Source organism: Dicentrarchus labrax, unplaced genomic scaffold (assembly GCF_905237075.1).
Source record: "Dicentrarchus labrax unplaced genomic scaffold, dlabrax2021, whole genome shotgun sequence".
Classification (NCBI taxonomy): Eukaryota; Metazoa; Chordata; class Actinopteri; family Moronidae; genus Dicentrarchus; species Dicentrarchus labrax.
In genome coordinates this window covers 23533946-23556181 of record NW_026136720.1, presented here as the reverse complement: position 1 = coordinate 23556181, position 22236 = coordinate 23533946, and the positions used below count along the sequence as shown (strand labels likewise).

Sequence of the window (22236 nt, the reverse complement as noted above, 5' to 3'; positions counted from 1 at the left end):
ACGACTTAATTTCACACAGATGTATAACCAGAATATTTCACTTAAATCTCATCATATCAAAACGCCATATATCAGAAGAGGAAATGAGACTGACAGAGTCTGAATAATAATATGAATTATTATATATTAAGAATAATATTTAGAAATGGTAAATAGACTTTTCTGGGCCGCACTTGTCACATTCGCCCATTCATACACACACATTCATACACTGATGGCAGAGGCTGCCACATGAGGTGCAACACTGCTCATCACAAGCGATTCAGCGCTTCCTATCCAAAGCTCACAATGATACTAAGCTCACCCATAAACACGTTCACTCACACACCGATGGCACACTCATCTGGAGAACTTTGGGGTTCATATCTTGCCCAAGGACACTTCGACTGGACAGGGGAAGCTGGGGATCGAACCATCCAACCTTCCAATTACTAGACGATCCACCCTACCACCTGAGTCAGTCGCAATAGTAGTATAGCAGTATTAGTTTAAAGAGCAAGGGGCGCCCGGTTAGCTCAGTGGGTAGAGCTGGCCACCCATGTACCAAGGCTGAGTCCTTGCTGCAGCAACCCAGGGTTTGAATCTGACCTGCAGCCCCTTGCTGCTTTTCTTTAGTGATGCATACACTATTAACTAATACATTTGCAATTCATTTAATTTCCACAATGTAGTGAACAAATAGGCGTCTGACCCCACATTGGTTTTAGCCCCTAGGACAGCTGCCTGCTTTTTTTCAGCCTGTGATCTTTGTAGGTAAAGCCTGGATGAAAGTTAAAAAAAAACAAAACACTTCATCCAAAACATTGTTGATGTTTAATCAGGGCGAGACTCTGGTAGAACAAGCAGACCGTAACGTTTGAGAAGGAGAACATGCTAGAGGAGATCACAGCTCCGTGCTGTGGGTGACTCATTTTGGCATCTAGATCGGAGCAGGTTCTGAGCTAGACTTTCACTCTCCCTGAAACCGGGTGCCAAGTATCAGGGTTGTGACCCCAACCACATGCTGGTTGGACCGGATGAGACACTGAATCAGCGAGGGCTCAACTCTGTCATGTGCCCCGGCCCAAAGTGTAGACGTTGGATTTTCTGACCAAAGCCTCTTCTTCTCTCGCTTTATCTGATTTCCTCTGATGCCGGTTTTTATTCCTTAAATGTTTCACATCCTTTCGCAAAAAATGTCAAGGTGAGTATTTGAAGGACTAGTTACATAAGTGTGCATTGTGATCGTTCTCTCAGAATGAGCACACAATAAGTCTCAGAGAAGGACACCAAGAAACTATGGTGCATTGTGGTGGGTATGTGCAACTAAATCCTAATATCATAACAAGGAAGTTTGGATAAACACTAAAGAACAGAAACATGTAGAGTTTGCAAAGTAGAGACTGCTCCCATGAACATTTATTGGTATACCAACATGTGACGTTTCAGGCATGAGCCCTTTTTCAGGCATTAAGTTATATGTGCCCAGAGAGGTCACCAAGGTAACAAATAGTGAACCAAAGATAATAAATGCAGTAAATACAATAATTATATACAATGATACAATGAACCCTATAAGTACAATTCAAATGTCCACCATGTCCCAAGCCACTGAAGTAGATCAAAACAGAACCATCAGGTAAATTATTATGCTTATACTTATATTTATTGGCATTTGAGAGGAGGAAAATATTATCTAGTTTATCTACTTTTTTACTTTTTATTTCTCTGTTCTTCACATGTACTTCGGTCCAGCCCCTGGTATTTATTGATTTTCGATGTGGGTGCTTTTGTAAACATGTTTCCTAGAATAAACATGAAGACTTTACAACAAGCACTGGATTGGCTGAATGTTCAGAAATCATCAAACATCAAATTTAAAAGTATACTTAAGTGCCAGAATGGCCCCTGTAAGAGTGCTATATCATGTTATTGGATTGTCATCACAGATTCATTCAGTAGCACTTATATGTTGTAAATGTGTAAAGTAGTGTGAATCTTACAAGGAAACATATTTTACAAGATTAGATTTGTTTGTATAATCTTTAACTTCACTGTAATATATAAAGTATATAAAGTCGAAAGTAGAACAAATAAAAAAGTATCCCTCAAAATTATACTTATATTTTCTTATTTTTTTTATAGGGCCATTCTTTTTCTCTTCGTTAGTTAAAGCAGCAACAGGGAACTTTAATTTTTTGTTGATAAAGGTGTAAAAGTGGTAACGTTTCCACTGCTTCGTTTCATTGATTTTTCGCAGAATCCGGCCCTGAATGATTCGGCAGGCATTAAGAATAACTATATAGAAACAGCCAATCTTCTCTGGTCTTTATGTAGGTCATATAGAGCCATCAGTATTACATTTAGACTATTTTATAACCAGTTAAAAACTCCTTGTAGCAAGTTTAAAAGATCTTAAAGATAGAACTTTACGTATAAAGTTTAGTTTTAAATCTCATCCAGACTTCAGAATTCATGTCTGATATGGGGTTTTCCATAAATAGGTTTCATTACCTCTTTAAAAAATCCTAAAATAACCTTTACTCCTTCTCCCTCACCGAAGAAATTGGAAAATATGCGAACAGTGTTTGTTTCAAATGTTTAACTGCAAGACACAAGGTGTTTACTACTTCACTGAAAAGTCCATTCTCAGTGTTTATGCTCTGGAAGTTTCCACGTGGCACTTATGTAATTATATATTGTATATTGGACCATGAAACTAGTTGTTTGACAAGCTCATATGTACACATTAAACTGAGATTGAGGGTGAGAGCAGACAAACTATTTGTACAAGTTCACTCTTTACCACTGTCACATGAACCTTATACATATCAAATTTCAGTATTTATACTTTTCCTCTCTGGGTGGTTACATTGAATCCTTGACTTTAGGACAAAAACAGTGACTGGAGCCTTTCAGTAGAAGCACCTGCTCCCTGCACTCCACAGTCATGGGTTGGTTGCACAGAGAGAGACAGTGTGTGGGAGAAAGTGAAGAGAAGACATCGAACTAAACTGGGTGAGATTATAACTCAGAGGGGGAAAAGAAGAAGACAGAACAGCGCTGACTTCAGATCAGCAGGGATGGTGAGTGAACAGAGGTCTGGTTCAGCTACTGGCAGCCCCTCAGGGACAATCAGACAGAGATGTGGCCCAGATCCCGGCCCTCCTCCTCCTCCTCCTTCTCTCTATTTCCTCCCTCTCTGTCAGTAGAGTCACTATCTAGACCTTCCATGTCCTCCCATTTGAAGCTCTGGCCAGGATATGGGATCCGGGGCTCACTGTCTCACTCTCTTTATTCTTTCCTGTCAGCCTGCTGGCCGACCCAGCTTCAGAGCCACAGCACATAGGACCCAGTGATGGCCGACTGGCCGCCCGGCTGCCCTCTCAGTCCACTATGCCCTCGTCGACAAAAAGGGAGTCATTGTGCCTGCTGTGTGTCCCAACAATGAGCGAGTTAATATGAGCCAAGTATTCCCACAGGAATGAGGCAGGGGGGCTCTGCCTCAGAGTCCCTGCTGCCGCTCCCTGACTCTGGCCCCATCCATCAGTGTCTGTCTCGTTGTCTCCGGTTGCACTGCTTTCTCCCGGTTCTCCTCTCTCCTCATCATTTCAGCTCGGGGCTGCTGGCTTGTCCTCACATCCCTGCTTGCCCTCTCTGCAATGGACCCTGCGGACATGGTTTATGGGTCATCTATGCATCGCTTCCAACACGTACAGAGAAGCACTGTAGGCCTACAACTACAGTAATCTAGTCCCTGTGATGGAATGTAACATAAAATACATTTACTCAAAAACATCAGTAAGATTTCAGGATCCTCAAGTAGTTCAACTGTATGCTGCTTTATACTTCTGCTCCACATTTTACAGGAAAACATGAGATCAGTTTGTAAACTATGATGCATTATTACCAATTGAACATGAGCAATTTAACAAGTCCTTGTAACAAGTCCTCTAAATTAAAACTACAAAATAAAAAAAATGTGTTTGTTTGCCGTTGCCCTCCAGAATAACACAAAGAATAAGTGGGACGACATCATTTGTCCGTTTTATGATCTGATTACCGGTTTGGTTTGGTGTAGGCTCAAAATCGACTTGGTTAGGTTTAGGAAAACATCTTGGTTTGGGTTAAAATAAGTACTTTGTTGAGGCGAGGGGACCTTCATTGTTATGGTGACAATAATAAACACTATTTTCTGTGTAAAGATATAGTGAAGTAATGGTGACATCACACTCCCTTTGCCTGTGTTGTTATCCCAGCCTCTCGGTCTGTGCATGCATGTAAATCCTTCTGTTTCCAACTGAGGAGAGTGACTAGAAAACTACTGTTTTTCTCATGTATGTCTGCAAAACTAGGATTTATTTCAACAGAGAAGAGTTGGCAATTGTGGAACAGTGAAAAGCCATAAATAATTGTTTTGTGTATCTGGTGGCGAGTGATAGCAGTACAAAAGGAATCGTTTTCATAATGCTGTCAGACACTAACAGTAACAGTCTGAGCCTATTACTTGCAAAAACAAGCACTTTTAATGGACGCAGTATTCAGCAGTATTCTGTTGGTTGCAAACTGCAACTTCACCACTAGATGCCGCTAACTCCTACAATCTGGTCCTTTAAAATAGCCAATAGAAGTATTTATTATTAGCTTCACCTCCATCAGTTGCAACACCTGCATGAATATTTTTACTTTTTAATACTTCAAGTACATTGTGCTGCTAAAACTGATAAGATTTTGATTGTAGGACTTTATAACAGAGTACACATTTTTATATTGTAATACGGCTATTAATATGTATGCAAACGCTCAGAATATTTATATCACTATTTCAGTAATGTCAATAGATTCTGTATAGAAATGTCTCACTTTCTGGTCTCAACGTTTCCCATGGATTGTGGTTGCACCTGCTGCCATGGTCCTGCTTGACACCCACTGGTAATATTATTGTTATTATTATTCATTATATATCATCATTATCATTATTAATATTAGTTATATTTATACTTTTATAGTTGTTATTGTTGCTATTATCTTTATTATTGCATCGCTGTCGGTCGCTGTCGCTCTCTTTCGACTTAAAAATAAGACTAAATGTGGAACCCTCCTCTGGGTAAAAATGTCCCATCTCTGGGATAATTATCATGTGCGGAACCGCATGTTCATCATGTGCATGAGACTTCCTCCCATTAGCATTCACATGCGCTCATATGCTACAGATGTTCCTCAGGTCCTAACATCATTTGAGATTCCAAATTTGGAGGCAAGGTTATCCACAATCCCTCTTCCATGAATCAATAGTTTCCTCTGTGACTGTGCAGACCCCCCTTTTAACACCAGTCAAGTCAATTAGAGCAAACATGATTAAGCACATTTGGTTTTCGGTTAGATCAAACCAGTGGGAACAGCAGTTCCCCATAGCTGCTTGTACAAAATGCAGACTACATCTGCAATTCCTGGATTCACAGAATGGATGAAACGGATCAAAAGTTCATCGACAGTGACGGATGACTCTGACAATGGAAGGACGCTGTCACTATATGTCTAGGAAATATAGGAGTATGGAAGAAGCATGACAGAAAGTTAAGTATTAAAGGAAAGATTTGGTGTTGTTGTAGATTTTTCAACAAATGTAGTGAAAAGAACAAAACCAACAACATCTTAGTCCATCTTTCAAAACTTTCTGATTTGAGCATGAAGCCCTGTTCATGCTGAAGACATAAATCTTTAAAAATGGTTGTTAAATATATACTTTTATTTAAGAAAAACGCTGGGCACTTTAGTTTTTGGCAAATGTTCTCAACACTGTATATTTATTAGGGACTAGTTTCAGCTGCGGATTAACACACATGATGCTGTAGTGTGTATTTGGTGCAGTGTATGTAAGATTGAGTCAAAATAAACTGCAGTGTGTGTGTGTGTGTGTGTGTGTGTGTGTGTGTGTATGTTCATGGTGATGAAGGAACATGTCACCCTGTGCAACCTCCGTTTCCTTCAGTCCAAATACATTTAAGTCAGGTGGATCAGATACTCCAACTGTAGCCATATTGCAGGAATTAATCTATCCATGTTCATGAGCAACTTGTCATGATTGTCACAGTTGGCTCCAGCTCACTCACTGTGTGAACAGGATCAGACAGGTAGAGAAAACCTGTGTCAATCAAGTGTCACCTCAGTGAATGCTGGTTAAGCCCAGCTCAACACTGTACAGGTAACAAATGTGTATATTTACAGACAGTGCTGATCTGTGTTCACAACTTCATAAGCAAATTATTGAGTAAGTTTAATAATAAATACTAGTTTCAAACTTGTTCATGTTTATTCTTCATGATAAGACCAGGACCTTTAAATACAGTTAAAACCCTCAGCATACTCTTTTACCTGAAGAGAGCAGAGCAAGACCTTCACATTACCTTATTATGTTTCAAGTATGTTGTTCAGCGTGATATCAAACAATAGACAGCTGGCATGCCAACTTGTGTTTCTGGCCCAACTGCTCATTTATGTTTCATGCTCTGTGTAGGGTTGACTTCAGAGGCTGCCAAGAACTGCAGACTGCGAAACATACTATGTTGCACAAGCTTCAGCAGTACTCACAACAGCAGTGTTACTTTGACAGACTGTTTACTGTATTGAATTGTCTATCTGAAGCTGGTTTCAAGTCGTGCATGTCTATTTTCATGTAGAACCCAGTAGGCAAAGAAGGCTGGAAATGAATCTTTGTCGCCTTCCATTAAGTCTGTCATGTTGAACCATCATGTTTCTACAGTAGCCTAGAATGGACAAACCAAACATTGGCTCTAGTTTTTTTTTTACAGCCACCATAGTAATAAGAAATCACACTAATAATCATACAGTTCTTATTGATAAGGTCTTTTTCCTGAACTCCCAATGCGTCCACTAAATAACTTTCCCATTTCAAAGTCTCTTTTTCAAACAAACATTTCTGTTACTCAGATCATATCAGGATCATATCCTTTATGTCGTATTCAACACCTTCTTTCTTAGAGATCAATATCAAAAGGAATCCATCAATCTGAAGAGTATATTGAACATATGTATTAACTGATATTCATGACACATATTATACATGTTTATCCCAGGACATTGTTGCTGTTTATCCCATATGTTTACATAAATCATTTTAGAAACAGTTGCTTTGGAAAGCAATGAAACAAACCCACTCTGTTGTTCAGTTATAAGGACTTGCCGTATATACTGCTTGTGCCTGTATGCACTGCCAGACAGTCATATAGAAATGCTTGCCATGTGGTTTGCCTTGGGACATTATTTTCATGTTTTGATATCAGTCCCTCATTGACAAGGAGTTTCTTTTTAGAGCTACATTTTTTAAATCAAAGTCACTGTTGGAGTGAGAAATCAAATGTAGGACAGGTGCAGTTAGAAACCAATGTATACACCCACAGCAGCAGAAAAGAGGCCAGAGACATGTACTGTATTTAATAAAGAGGCACGACTCTCACTTTTTCTGAGCTTTCTCTCCTCCTGTGCCCTCACTGTCACCGTTGCACCGATAAACTCTTTCTCTGGGAATCCCTCAGGAGAATGTTTTCACCAAAACAGTAAATTACTACAGATAATCACAAAACTCCCTGGAACTTTAAGGTCACAGCCAGCTTCAACTTGGAGAGGAGGAGGAGAAGGAGAAGGGGGAGGAGGAGGGAGGAGGTTGTTGTTTCCAAGCCACATCTCTGGAGTCCCCCCATAATCACTGGCTAATGACAAGCTTCCTTTTTCTGGCGGGGAGGGGGGTTTATCTCTACATGATAGCTCCATCTACGCTGATCTGTAGGTACCTTTGTGTGTGTGTGTGTGTGTGTGTGTGTGTGTGTGTGTGTGTGTGTGTGTGTGTGTGTGGGAGTTGCCATCATAGAGAGCTGAGAGAGACATATTTCAACACATCTATGTATCTAATTTTCCACACTTTCTATTGCTGCAATACAATACAATAATATAGTATAATACAGGACATTTTTTTTTAAAACATTCTCAAGTTAAGCCACTAAAGATCCCTTAAGTCATCACACGGTTACGTTTTCTCATTGCTGCCAGTGAACGTCGATCATGCAACATTTGACCTAAATAGGGACTTAATAACCTCATTCTGGATGACCAGGCTGGATCAGCATCAGTTAATCCTAAATGCCACATCTGGGAACTGAGAGGCCCCCTATCCTCTCTCTGCTTCTCTGGGATAAACAGACCCGCGCTGAGAGATCTGAACTCTGAGCATCGACTCGTGTAAGATTAACTTTGGGCGTTTGGTTTGAATCCTTTGCTTTTTTGGTTTCAGTGTATACATGTAGTCCATCAAATGAAATGACCTACAATGTTAGGGCAAATTACAGGGAGATTTCTTGTTGAAGGTTGTATTTTCAGACAGCCATTACATTACATACAGGTTCATTTTGTACATAATGTGTTGCACAGAAGAGGAAAGACTCAGATCTCATTTTCTTGGAGTTGAAATAAGTGAACCTACCCACATTGTCACAAAAGAAAAGACCACTGAAGAAAGTAACTTTGCACATACACGTTACTGCGGACTGCTACTTGTTTTGAAGATTAAGAAACTACATATAAAACATAATAAACAATAAAATGTGATGCATTGTTATATTTATCTTAATTATACAACAGTATTAGTTAATATCAGCTCCAATGATATTCATGACACATATTATACATGTTTACCCCAGTACATTGTTTCTGTTTATCCCATATGTTTAAATAAATCATTTTAGAAAACAGTTGCTTTGGAAAGCAATGAAACAAACCCACTCTGTTGTTCAGTTATGAGGACTTGCCATATATATTGCTTGTGCCTGTATGCACCTCAAGTAAGTTAAAATAACATTCAAATATTGCTTACAGGTTGCATGAATGCATCGGCAATAACAACAATTTATGTCACTATAGTACAGAACTGACATACAATAATTTGAACACAGACAAAAACACTCAATTGAGTACTTTCATTTTGAAGTACATTTTGATGGTGATTGGAATATATTGCAGTGTGGAATTGCAATTTTTACTTGAAATAAAAGCAATGCTTCTTCCACCTCTGGAAACAGACCGGATGTTGCCCCCCCCAAAAGCCTCAAATGCAGCCAGAGGCTCATTTTTTACACTGGTGCCATAATGTGGAACTTATGTATTTGTGGAGAAAGAAGTTATTCATGGAACTGAATTTGCTGTTTGGGCTCATGACTTAAGTATTTCTACATCCACTGCTTGATTTTGTACATGCTCAAATAAGCCACATAAAACAATATATAGTGATTTACAATGAAAGGATCCAATACATCCTAAAATGGCTCTTAAACGAGCTTTATTCACCTATTCTGAAGTACCTTTGTCATGTTACTGGTGCACCGGTCCTGAGCCCCAGTTTGGGAACTACTCACCGGCTTATTTTATAGCTACAGAGGCCGACAAATGCTGTTGTCAATCAGTCTGTGGAGACGCACCTCCTTTCCAGTTGGGAGCGCACCGGGGCTTCGCATCTGGATTTTACGCGTCGGTCGGTCCACGCCTACAAGACTGCCCGCCTCCTCCGCCGCAGCCCGCACACTCTTCTGTGGGCTTCTCACGGACGGAGATCTGTCGCCCTCTCCCCCTTTACAGCTCCTTCAATCTGTCAAATCTCGTCTCTCTTTCCTTTCAATGGCCGTCCGTGGCGTGATTTGCATTCAGCAGCGCAATAGTTAATGAGTGCCGGATGCGCCCTCACTCCAGCAGACCGCTACAGTACGAAGATGGCGTCGGAGGGAGCCAGCGGGGAGCAGCCTCCTCCTGTACAAACACTGGCAACCGCGGTCCTGGGAAGTGTCGACACGGTAAGACATGAGGGTTAAAGAAAACACGAAAGCTACACGGGTGTTTTTTTTAGTCGGTGTGGCGGTGAAGAAGCCTCGGGGAAAGGAGGGAGAAATGCAGTGCGCATCTATTTCGCACAGGCTCGTGAAGCAACAGCGGTGGCCAGCGGGAGCCTCGCGACAGTGTCTGGAGAAAAACATGGGGTTTGTGTTCGTTTTAGGGTCGTAAATGACTCAGAAATGCTCTGCCGCGGCTCTCAAGAGGCCACTATGGTGTGTTTTCTTGAATTCTAACATTATAGTGAATTCTTTTGTTCGCCTCTACCGGCTGCTGTGAACATTCATCCCGCCGCTGTAACGTTATCCTGCGTCTGATCGCAGAGAAAGCGTCGCTGGCTACACAGGTTGGAGCTCATATATATATATATATATATATATATATATATATATATATATATATATATATATATATATATATATATATATATATATATACAGTAAATGGGTTAATACGCAGAGACTTCAAGCGGCTGCAGGAGAGAGAGAAATCTGAACATGGAAGATTTTTAAAGGCTGCTGGTTGGTTTTCTCCCAGCTAAAGGTGAAAACATTTTATTCCACCTTTTTCTTTAAATCTCTTATTTACATTTTCAGATGATATTCACCTGGCCTGCGGAGCTGGTTGTGGCATTAAAACATGTTTGTTTTAACTGAAGTGGTCCTCCACCAGTCAGTCCTACATGGATCCTCACAGGCTTCCATAGATTGTAACAGCTCACCTTTTTAAGAAGCTGTGAGTCCATCCACAGGTTTACACTGATTGTCAGACCAGAGGATTGACTCGAGGCAAAGTATTTCTCTAAAAGTAGCCCTTTGTTGTCACTAACTAGGTTTGAGCTTCACTTGTTTATACTCACCTAGTTGGGATTTCTCACACTTGCCCCTTCCCAGGTTGCAGCGTATCTGCCAGTGCACCAGCTGCCCACTTGTCTGTGCAGCTTGATCAATCTGTGGCCCCCGACCAACGGGAGGTCATGAAACCTTTCCCTTCTCTGTGCTGGCTCCATGATGCAACCTGTCAGAGTGTTATCGACAACTAATGCAAAAATAGGCAGGGGCGCTTTTGCCATATGAGGTTTTGTCCCTGCTCTGTTTTATTGAACTTTATTGAACCTTTGTACCACATCCAGTAAAATGGCCAAAAAAAAGCACTTTTTGGGATTTGAGATTGAAAAGGTAGGCTGGTGCAAATGTGTGGAATTGCTGGAATAGAAAGCAGCCATGGTCCCTGAGGTGGGTGGGTGGTAGTGTGGGTGTTGAGGTGGGGGTAGGTTTGAGCGGCAAGCTGAAGAGATAGTAGAGAAAAAGGTGGGAGAAGAGCTGCGGGGGTGGATGGAGGGCAGAGGCAGCCCGATGGAGGAGGGGGTGGAGGCCCTGTTCACCAGACACCTTTCTAAATTGGTCTTAATTTCAGTGACTCAGCTGGCATAGCTGGGAGTACCGTGTCAGCCAGCCCCCCTCTTCTGAGCGCGCTCAGAACTGCCTCGAGGTTACTTTACATTTAGCGTTGAGGTGAACAGGTGCTCCAGAGACATGGGAGCTGGGCAGCCTCCTCAGTTCACCCGTCGCTCTGCCAGCCACGCTCTTCCTTCCCCAGGCTCCAGCCAACGAGGGGGCTTCCGCCTCCGTGCCCTCCCACCCAACCCCCCCCTCCCAACAACCACCATCATGCCTGCCGTGGTTAAATAAAGCACTTTGCTCTTTGCTCACCCCTGTTAGACTCTCTGTTGTTGGCCTGAGGTGGGGGAAGTTTTTCGTTTGTGAGGACTCTGAAGGACCGGTCCTCATGGTCCAGAGAGGGGTCAGAGGTCAATGAAAATGGCACTCTACTGGTCACATCCCACCCATTTACCACAGTACACGTTATTGTGGCGCACATAGCGTGTTTACAGCCTGTTATGTCGAATCTAGGTCTTATTTTTGTGTTTTTGGGGATTTTGAGTCCAAGAGACAAAGATGAATGAGAATGGGGCTCGATAGTATTTTATCTAAAATAGCTATTGTCAGCTGTTAGCTGAGAAGGCAGAAACAGCTTCATTGTAGCTCATTTTCACAACCTGTTCCTACAACATGAAAATGAGATGGGGCAGCAAAATGTATGAAATGTTAATCAGTTAACAACTTCAGCCAATTGTACTTCACCAGCTACTTTACTTAATGGCAAATACTCCAGTTTTAGAGCTATTAAAGGACCAGTGTGTAGGGTTTAGTGGCAGCTAGTGGTGAATTAGCAGATTGCAAACAACTGAATACTGCATTCCTTCCAAGAGTAAAACTATGGTGGCCGTGAAACTTGCGAAAAACACAAAAGGCCCTATCTAGAGCCAGTGTTTGGTTTGTCCATTCTGGGCTACTGTAGAAACATTGTGGTTCAACATGGCGGCCTCCCTGGAAGTGGACCCGCTCCAGACTGGACCTTTTTAAATTGAGCAGATTAAAATGTTGATCTAATAGAACGAAAGTCTAACTGGGATTTAACTGCACTGGGATTGCTTCTTTGTCAGAATACAGACAAACTTTAATTTTAGCTGTTTATAGAATTAATGTTAACTATCTACAGCTGATCCAGCTGATCTGTCACCAGTTAGAGATACACATTATAGATTGTTTTCTGCTGATACGTTGCCGATAATGTCACATTTTTGTATTTGAAAAATAAGTTCATAACCTGTAGTTTTTAGACACCTGAGGGTGCAGATGTAGTGAGCAAATATGGATGATTTAATATCCAATAGCTCTGAGCCAACCCATCACTGTTGTTGACACAACAACAATAAGTTGAGTAAAACTGGTCTGATTGTCTGACTGCTTGTGTCCCTTATCCTGTTATACAGAAATTAAGTTCATGGGTAAAATGCTATCATTAACAAATAGCAATGTAGGGCAAAACTTCAAAAAAGCTTTGTTTAAAAAGCATAATTTTCTTTTTTTAAATGTTGTGCAGCTACCTGTTCAGCCTCATCTTCAGACCCTGCTTTATTTCCTGGCAGGACTATTGTGTAATGGAAGCCTGAGTGGGGTCAGCAGCGGTTATGTGGGATATGCTGCCATGCTGGAGCAGTTCCATTTAACATGACTGGTTGTGATATCATTGCTCCTTCTTCTTGACAACAAAATGTCTGTGCCCAGATACTGGGGGGTTTAAATGACCCTGTAAACAAGTTGGAGAGGTCATCAGAGAAGATTAAGTATAATTGTACCATCTATTAAAGGGCCAGTTCAATCAAATTACAGAAAACACACAAGTTCTTAATTACCATGCAGAATCAGTTTGTTTAATTTGTCCAGTTTTTGAGATATCTCTCTGATTAATGCTGCCATCCCAATACAATGGAGGTGCGTTAGGTTTTGTTTGTGTTGCTCCCAGCTGGAGTTGCATTTTGGTATGGTATTGGCTCTGATACTGACCCAATTAGGTGGATCAGGTATTGGCCATGATGTGACCATTCTGTTCATTCAGTCACAGCGGGCTTCAGTCCACAATCCCTGGTTTCATATTACCTGACTTAATAAATTATTCTAACGAGTCCCACACAGTGAGGTATTCACATTTTGTATGTGTTTTTTTGTCTCTGTAACTCTGTATAATCCACAGTAGAGCTCAAACAATTGGTTGATTTGTGAATTTTGATAATTGGTTAATCATTTAAATAATGTTTCGAACTAAGGTCCTCTTGTTTGAGCCTCTTAATTGGGGTGATTTGCAGTTGTCCTTTGTTTTATGTGATAGTAAGTGTTGAACACTTGCCACCCAACTTGGTGGGATTTTCCTCGTAACCATTGGTAACCCCTCACAGGCATCCATTTACAGGCTGTCAAATGACACAGTTTTGCGCTCGCAGTAACAGGATTTGTGTCTGTGAGAAACCTACAGGCCTAAGAATGCTTTTGCCAGCAGAACACAGTAGAGGAACTTGCACAGAGTGGGCACTTCCTTTCCCTTGTGGCTCAGAGTGAAATGACACAGGCCTCATTAGGTGGACCGAGGCTAACAGCGAGCCTCTGAGCGCCGGCCAGGCTGCTCGTGCCCTTGGCGCGCAGCACACGGCTCATGGAACAAATTAGTGTTCGCTTCCCTCACCTGCTCACTGTGCAGAAATGCCAGAGAGAAGCGGCCCCACACCCCCACCCTCACCCACCATCCGATGCCCCATGACAGGACAGCTCAGGGCTCAGGGTTGCCGTCCATCAAGGCTCCCTGAGTCGTCCAATTCTCTGAGTGGTGAAAATGCTGCCGGGAAAAAGGGGGCTCTGGGATCGATTGGAAGGCTCCATGCGAATGAATCAATCTCTTGGAATCCCTCCTTGCTTTTATTTCCAGGCTCGCTGTGATGGCATCGGGATAAAAACGTGGTTTGACTTAACTGAAACATGTGATTGACCTAACACTTTCCAGCTCCTTGTTCTGAAAAGAAGGTCCATATTAGAGTGAGAGGACACAAATCATCCATTGTTAAAACCTGAGTGATTTTTCAGCACCTGTCCTGAGAAGGCTTTATTGGCTAAAACATCCCAAACGCTTTTAAAGGAGAGAGTGTTGGCCTGTTTATTCATATGGATTAATAACATGTGTTCCCCTTGTTTTGAGCATGAACTTTTCCCCCATACTGGGAAATAAGCAATGTCACAGGACTCCGAGAAGGCAGCAGCTTGTTGAAATCTGTCTCACACCGGCATATTCAAAGTCATATTCTGTGCGTAAGGCCTCTGGAGACATGTGGGACTCCTTGATGAAATGGAATAATCTTGGCTGTGGTTTGGATGTAGGCTTGTAAATCAGGCTTAAATGGCTGGCTGACAACTAAACATCAACCGAATTGAGCAGGTAGCAATCTGGCTGATGTGCACCAGAGACTGAGCTGCATTTCACCTCCTAGATTTGCATCTCCTGTCTTTGGATTATTTAAGGTTTAATTGAACAAGTACTTTAGTCAAGATATTGGTAATGCAGCTGGATGTGGCTTTTTCAGCAGATGGCTGCACTACTCGCCAACATGGTAATTGGAAAGTCTTCTTTGACTGGGCTCCAATGTTATCTTTTGGCCTTTTTATGTACAGTTACCTCATTTTTTTTGACTGTACAGCCAAGAATTTCTTTCATTTTCCTCACTTATGTTTAGCCTTGAATGAGTTCATCTCCTTCAACGTCCCTTAACACAACAATTTGACGCTGTGCTTTGGAATGTCAACTAACCAGATGCTGTTGTCTCACTCTGAGGAATCAGAGGTGAATAGGACTCACTGCATTGTCCCAAGTCATGATGTCTTGAGAACAATTGAGTCTCAGTTAAATGTTGAATTTTACATCTTAGCTCTGGAAAGCTCAAGCTTATGTCACATTTTCTGTCACTCACTTTCTAAACTTAAATTAATGACAAAACAGTCTTTGAAGAAATACTCAGATGCAGGTCCAGTGTGTAACATTTAAAAGGATCTACTGACAGAAATGGAATATAATATATGAATACCTATGTTTTCTTTAGTATATGATCACCTTAAAATAAGAATAGTTATGTTTTTGTAACTTTTTTAGAGGGAGGAGTTTTAAACTACAGACGCTGCAGGTTGCCTTTTATGGAGGCCACCATGTTTTTACTATCTGGAGCCAGTGTTTGGTTTGTCCATTCTGGGCTACTGAAGAAACATGGTGGCTCAACATGGCGGACTCATGAATGTATTAAGAGTTGGATGCAACCATGGGGGCGGGCTCTGGTCATTCTGTGGAAGCTGCTCAGAGGTGCATGAAGCCAAAAATAGTATGACAAGTTACCCAGATCTTCCACATGGTGTGGGGTGGGGATGCTCAAAAAACACTAATTTCACAATGTAACCTTATGGGAAAAGGTCTTTTTTTGGGCCGGTGTGCATCACGTATACGGCGACACTGTAATTACAGTTTGGCCACTTTGTCAAACTTCGGCACTTCAAAGTCTCTTCCTGGGGGCTTGGGCGGACTCCACAGAAGAGGACCCACTCCCACTGTAGATAAACAGCTCATTCTTATATTCAGGTGATTTATAATGAGAACATACGTCTGAATATTATATTATATTCCATTTGCCAATAGATCCTTATAAATGTTACACACTGGACCTTTAAATTATTAATTTATTATTATTATTATTATTATTATGTATTATTATTAGTCTGCTGTATATACATTATATTGCTTTATCATTATTGTTACTGATTAATTGACATGGAATTAACATAATGCTGAAGGAGCGAATTGTCACTCATGCCTTCATCCTGTGAACAGACTAGAGGCACCGCACAGCAGTTTTGCTTTTTATAAGTAGACTGGAAAAAGCTTTTAATTGACATGAGAGGAAGCATGAAGTGGTCTGGTCACTCACAATTACAGTCGTCTCCACCCGTTAGCCCTGCGGTCGCTACTGACCAAATAGGTGCTTAATGACCTAGCTAGATGTAATTAGACTTTTTAATAGCTTCGAGGTAGGATGGGACATCCAGCCTAATCGGAGGGATGCACTTAATGAGACCAGCTGGAGATGTTGGAGTCGTAACAGCCGATGAAATGTTGGATGAGTTGACAAATATTTAGTTTTGGTTTGCTTTTATCATTGTGCATGAGGGATAAGGATGAGTGAAATAAGACGCCTGAGACTTTGCTGCAAAATAGCGTTGTATTTAAGTAGGCTAGCTTTTAAATTGGTAAGACATTTTTAGCTAGCGTCCGCGCTGTAGGTCTCTTGGTTGGTTAGTAGGCTGATGAGGGTCCACGGTCATACATAGTGCTCGCTTTTGTCTAAAGCGACGTACACATGCGGTACAATCTAAGCCGTCAAGCTGCACCTGACGAAGAAGTCCCACAAGGCTTGCAGCTGCATGAAATAACGTAAGTGACCATGTTTTTAGGCTCAGAAGAATTGAGAAAAAGAGAGAGCATATTAATGATCAAGGACTCTCAGAAGAGGTAGGCTAGGTCTTCTTAGGATGTTTGAAGACAGAAAGCACATAAACTCATTACACCACAGAGGGACTAGTCTTTGTTCATCTGCAGATCTTAGTGAACAAAAAGGCTCACCTGTATGGGGGAATTCAGGTAGGTGGGTGCCAGAAGTATTAGGGGCTTATACCAAGCCCTGAATTGAAAATGCACTGTTATATAGTTATATATTGTATAGTATGTTTCTGAAATGCTGTTTCTGGCCTGTGTTGCAGAAATGTGACTTCAACATGGATAACCTGAGCAAGCCAGAGCTGCTCACCCTGCTGAGTATCATGGAGGGAGAGCTGGAGGCCCGCGACCTGGTCATAGAGGCCCTGAGGGTGAGTCCAGACAACACACTAACACACTCCTGTACTCATTAGCTAAGCCTCCACCATCTTAGCCATTGTCTGGTTAAATTGAACACAACCTATTCGGAGCAGATTGCCTTTGTGAAAGGCTTTAGATGAGATGATTAGCTGTAATTGTGACCCAGAATTGAGTTAGTATCAGAGTTAGTTTAATGGATGATGAATAGTCATGAAGGGTGCTAAATGAATGCAATATCACACAATCTGAGTCGGTGGCTTTTTCCCAGAAATGTTCAGAACACTTGTGTGATCACGATGAAAGACTCTGCCCCACTGTTTCTTTCTTTCCTTTGTAAGAACCCGCTGATAAGCAGCCTCTCTAATTGCCTTTGTTGAATGGGAGCTGGCTGAGTGACTGGTTAGCATTTATTTTCTTGCCAGAAATGCCAGTGTGATCAAATCCTTGTGTCCGCACAGAACCACCTGCTTGGCTAACAGTAAGAGTCACTGCTTCTGGCTCCTGTTGTTCCTTAGTGACTATTGAAAACCAATTAGGAAGATGCTGTTTGAGTAAAAGGTGAAATCGTTTTTGTTTTGGTTGTGGAATTTGTGTCTAGGGGAATACAACTATGCATTTAGTCAATTTTGAGTTAGTCTATTCAACCAGCTTCATCCGCCAGGCAACCTGGAGAATTCTGCTCTTTTCTAAAAATGTAACTGGATGGTAAGGCAGTAAATTTGGAGAATTATGACATGTCTTTCACTGTTTCCCAGATCCCAATTTGATGTCCTTTTTTAAATATCTTGTTTTGTCCACAACCCAAAGATATTCAGTTTTTTGTCGTAGAGGACCAAATAAACCAGAAAATATTCATGTCTGAGAAGCTGTAATTTGGAATTTTTTTCATAATAAATTGCTCAAAACGATTAATTGATTATCAAAACAGTTAGAGATTAACGGAATAGTTGACAACTCATCAGTTAATCTCTACTAAGCTCTGCTGCTGCTGCTGATGTAACTTTTCTTATTAGGGTTAAAAAGCAATCATGGTTTTAAAGGAGAACTCCAAATCAAAATGAAATCACTTATTCCTTGGTCCTAAAAACTTCTCCAGTAGAGACACCATTTTGTAATCAAAAAAAAAAATAAGAGGGGGTGTGGAAAGGGTTCGAGGAGTCACACATGGCAGACCAGTGTGGTGTTTGAACCGAGTTTAAAAGCTGTAATGAGTGTTGGACTAAGGGGCGTAAAGTCTGCAGGTGGACTACTTGTGGTTATATTTTGCACTGTGCGGTATGTTCTGCACTTTATTTAAACAGTATAAAATAAGACATAAGTTGCTGTTTGCACTGTCAAACTGTGACGTTGTAATATATTTGTAATATATTTGTCCTTGATGGTTGAAGTGATTCTGATGTGTGTGTGTGTGTGTGTGTGTGTGTGTGTGTGTGTGTGTGTGTGTGTGTGTGTGTGTGTGTGTGTGTGTGTGTGTGTGTGTGTGTGTATATATATATATATATATATATATATATACATACACACACGACCCACGTGGTGGCAGAGCGATGATTGCGATGGTTGGCATGAGTTTAAATGGATGATGTATTGATCTGTGGTCACTGACTACTGGCGTTGCACAGTTGATGTGTGGCATTCTGAAGAGCTTGTCTCGCCCTCACGTTGTCGCTCGTTCAAATTCCGTGTTATTTCCGAACAAACCTTTGAATGTCCCCCTCTCTCTCTCTCTCTCTCTCTTTGCAGTTCTGTATTTAGGTCAGGATCTGCACCTCCGTTTTAACGCTGTCCTCGCAGGCTTTTTTTAATAGGCTGTTAATGTGCAACTCATTCAGTGTTGGGACTACAGGGAAGCAGAGAGATGTTCCGATCAAATGTTACACCGTTGGTGATCCTCTGAAACAAGTAAAAGCCTGAATGTCTTGCACTGTTGCGCTACAAACACTTTACACATGATGCAGGGATCGAACCGGTGACCTTTTTAAGTGGCATAGCAGCCTTTGATAGCTGTCCCTGTTGCTGTTCCTTTTTCCGCTGTTGGCAAGCTGTTCAGCTTGCAGACATTTTATTAAATTTTCCTGATATTGAGCCCATGTGTGGCTTTACAGTCATCGACTTTGCTGATATTGAACAGCACTTAGTGACTCTCTACCTCGCCTTGCATCGCATCTTTGGCTTCAGACTGTAATTTGAATCTTTTTATATTTTCTTATTTGTTTGCTGTATTCCTGCTCTTTTTTTTCATGCAGGTTTATCTGTCTTGCTTCATCTATCATGTTGGCTATCTCCCTTTCTTTAAATGTAGGGCAGTCTGTGCCCCAATGTCACTTCTTCTCTGTCTCTTTGTGTTTCTGGTATTGGTTGTTTTACTCTTCCACCCTCACTGCCACTTCACCCATGTTTTCTGCTGGCATTAGGAATCCCTGTAGGCCCAATCTCCCCTGTGAATGGATTTCCTATCCAGGTTTCAATGAAATAAGCCTACTCTCCGTGCCCTGACGGCTTGTGGAAAACACAATGAGCCTGTTTGTTCTGTCGCTGATAAGCCTCATTCGAGAGACAGAGAGGCAGACAGGAGGAGGGACAGCTATGAAGAAGGGGGCGAGAAATTAAAAAGAAAAGAGTTAAGAAAGATATATCTAAAGTGAGAAGCTCGGATCATCGGTTCAAATCAGTGCAAAGCGATGGAGGACGGGTGAGATGCAGAAAAAGAGGGTAAAAAATGGAAGACTGATAGTTTCTGGCAAAGCGGGACAGTGTGACAGAGAGGATTAAGCCGACTCCCCCATCCACTTGCTTTTCTTTTGGCTATTTGCGGGGGGTTGGATAGAAAACTGGAAAGAATCATCTGGCCACCAGCTGCAGGGCTATCAATGTCATTGCACAATGCTGTCCGTTTTTTTTTTTTTTTTTTTCCTTAAATCATACCACAAACTCAAGCTAACCAACCGTATTAGTCAGCATTCCCAAAGCACCTTGCAGTGGCACAGTTACAAAGAGCTACACAGGGAACTGAACCCTCAGACATGGCGGTTTTAGTGCAGGTCCTCTATCTACATACTACCAATTCCCCCGCCGTACCATTTTTACTGCTCCCACACCAAAAGCTTGGACCAAACTTCCATGGCTTGGCACAACTACAACGATTGTTTTTGGCGTTGGGTTTTATTAGAAAGCTTTGGTGCCGCAGATTAATTAGCGTGTGGCTAAAGCTGGCTGAGCTGCCGTATCAGGGTTCATCCTGGAGAAAAGAGAGAGAAAGCTGTAAACAGATTAACCAAACAACAGTGATATCACATGATTACCGTGGCCGACGGCTACACAAGTCACCCATTCATCCACGCCAAGAGCTTTTCAGAGGGAATTTGGTGACTGCATCTTTACCCAGTTCCAACAGCAAAACACAAACTGTTTAATTTGTATTGACAAGTCACACATGTAAGGTGCATTTCCAAAATGATGTAGCTGCTTTCACTATCTTACAAAAAAGGAGATTTTGGTTGGATGGCTGAGAAGCTGCTTGAGTGAAAGTGGATAAACTTGAGAACCAAGGCTAAGCCCTTGGCTGATGGCCAGTGGTAAGTGGTACACAAAGAAATAGTTTTACAAAGACACTGTGTAAAGCCTCTTCAGAGAATCAAATGAGAAAACTTCAGTCATTAAAGCACTTTTTAAACATCCTTGATATGTCCATTCCCACACAGGTAAGAAGTAAATGTTTGTGAGCCACTGGAATGAAATAACCACTAGTAAGTAGTGGTAGATGAGCAGTAGATGATGGTTTTAGCTCTGGTTTGTTCTCCACCAACTCCTGCTGGCTGCTAGATGTTTCATTTTGTCTACCAGTTAGTCATTTACTTCTGCTCTCTGCTTTGTCCTTGCTGGGTAGGTTGGGAAGTTAACGTTGTCTGACCTGGCTTATAATGGCCCCTTCTAATTCTACAGACCAACCATGCAGCCTGTGTGAAGCTAATAGAAGCTAAAAGATACTGAAGGCTAATGGCAGATTGATTTGATTCAGTAGTAATAACATCAGGTTAGTAGTTCATTTTAAAAATAATAATACTCTAACAAACTCTAATCTAGACATCCTGGCCAGTTGGACAGTTTGTAACTGTTGGGCAGTTATGCTATGTGAGCTTTGGTCTCAGCAGGAGAGAAGGATTGTACAGACGGAGGTGACCAGATTGGACATCTGTGCTTTTGTGAAAATGACTTAATGTGATGATTTCACTGGCAAGGACTAATTAGTGGAAGGCCAATGAGAAAGTATCTTAAAACCTTTTAAAACTAGTTGTAGACAACCAAAGAGGCTGATATCATGTTGATACTGATGATGCCTGTATTTTCTTATTTTGTTGTCTATGGGGTCGTTTGGGCAGCGTGCAGGGAGTTCAGGGCTAAAATGTAGCAACCAGGTCACATTGCTGTCTCTGTCTATCTCTCTGTCTGTGTCACGGATGCATATCGAGCAACAAGTCAGTGTCTGTTTGACCGAGGGCAGATGGATGAAGCTATGTTTCAGCTGCAGTCACACGAAATCCAGGAATATGGCTCCTTCCTGCAGGGTTGTGCGGAGATGTGGTTGTGTTTGTTTGTGCTCTCTCTGGCTCGCTCTAGCTGGAGAGGAGGGGCCAACTTTGAATGGTGCGTTTAGAAACAGCAACAGACAAATCCTCCATAGTATTCCTTTTGAATAATGAAATAGGACAGTTATGTTCTTACTTGAAGTAGAATTGGAAGCCATTGGCCAAGATGATTAGCTGTTCCACTGTTTTGTATGATGTACTTTTACATATTTGAGCAGAGAAGAAAACAAAGATGTGCTTGTATCTCTCTCTTAAAATAAACGCACACTGTTCTCTATAGTTGAATAATTCTTGACGTCCCTTCATCTTTGAGTAATGCTGTGTGGCACCACCATATTTTTTTAGAGGTTTGATTGACAATGAATGGCATCCTGTTGCAACTCTAATACATTAGTCGTCCTCTTCAGCTTGATAAGTAGTGCTATGACTGAGATAAGGTAATGGTATCCCTGCTAGGGTTGGTGGTACCTTTCTGTGGCAGCTGCATGCTTAA

General features: G+C 41.6%; 1 protein-coding gene and 1 long non-coding RNA gene across 2 annotated transcripts in view; one reads left to right on the top strand and one right to left on the bottom strand.

Annotated features, from left to right (window-relative positions):
- Nucleotides 1-1362: 1362 nt before the first annotated feature.
- On the bottom strand, nt 1363-9559 carry LOC127353399 (uncharacterized). Its single transcript, XR_007881281.1, has 2 exons — nt 9468-9559; nt 1363-3648 (listed from the first exon to the last, which is right to left on the bottom strand). It is a non-coding gene; the product is annotated as an uncharacterized LOC127353399 (long non-coding RNA).
- Nucleotides 9560-9575: 16 nt separating this feature from the next.
- Nucleotides 9576-22236, top strand: part of cttnbp2 (cortactin binding protein 2) — an 84751-nt gene continuing 72090 nt past the window's right edge. The window contains exons 1-2 of the mRNA XM_051382574.1: nt 9576-9836; nt 17061-17168. Of these exons, the coding sequence (XP_051238534.1) occupies nt 9708-9836; nt 17061-17168 (237 nt within the window). The 5' untranslated portion in view covers nt 9576-9707. The remainder of the gene's footprint in view (nt 9837-17060; nt 17169-22236) is intronic.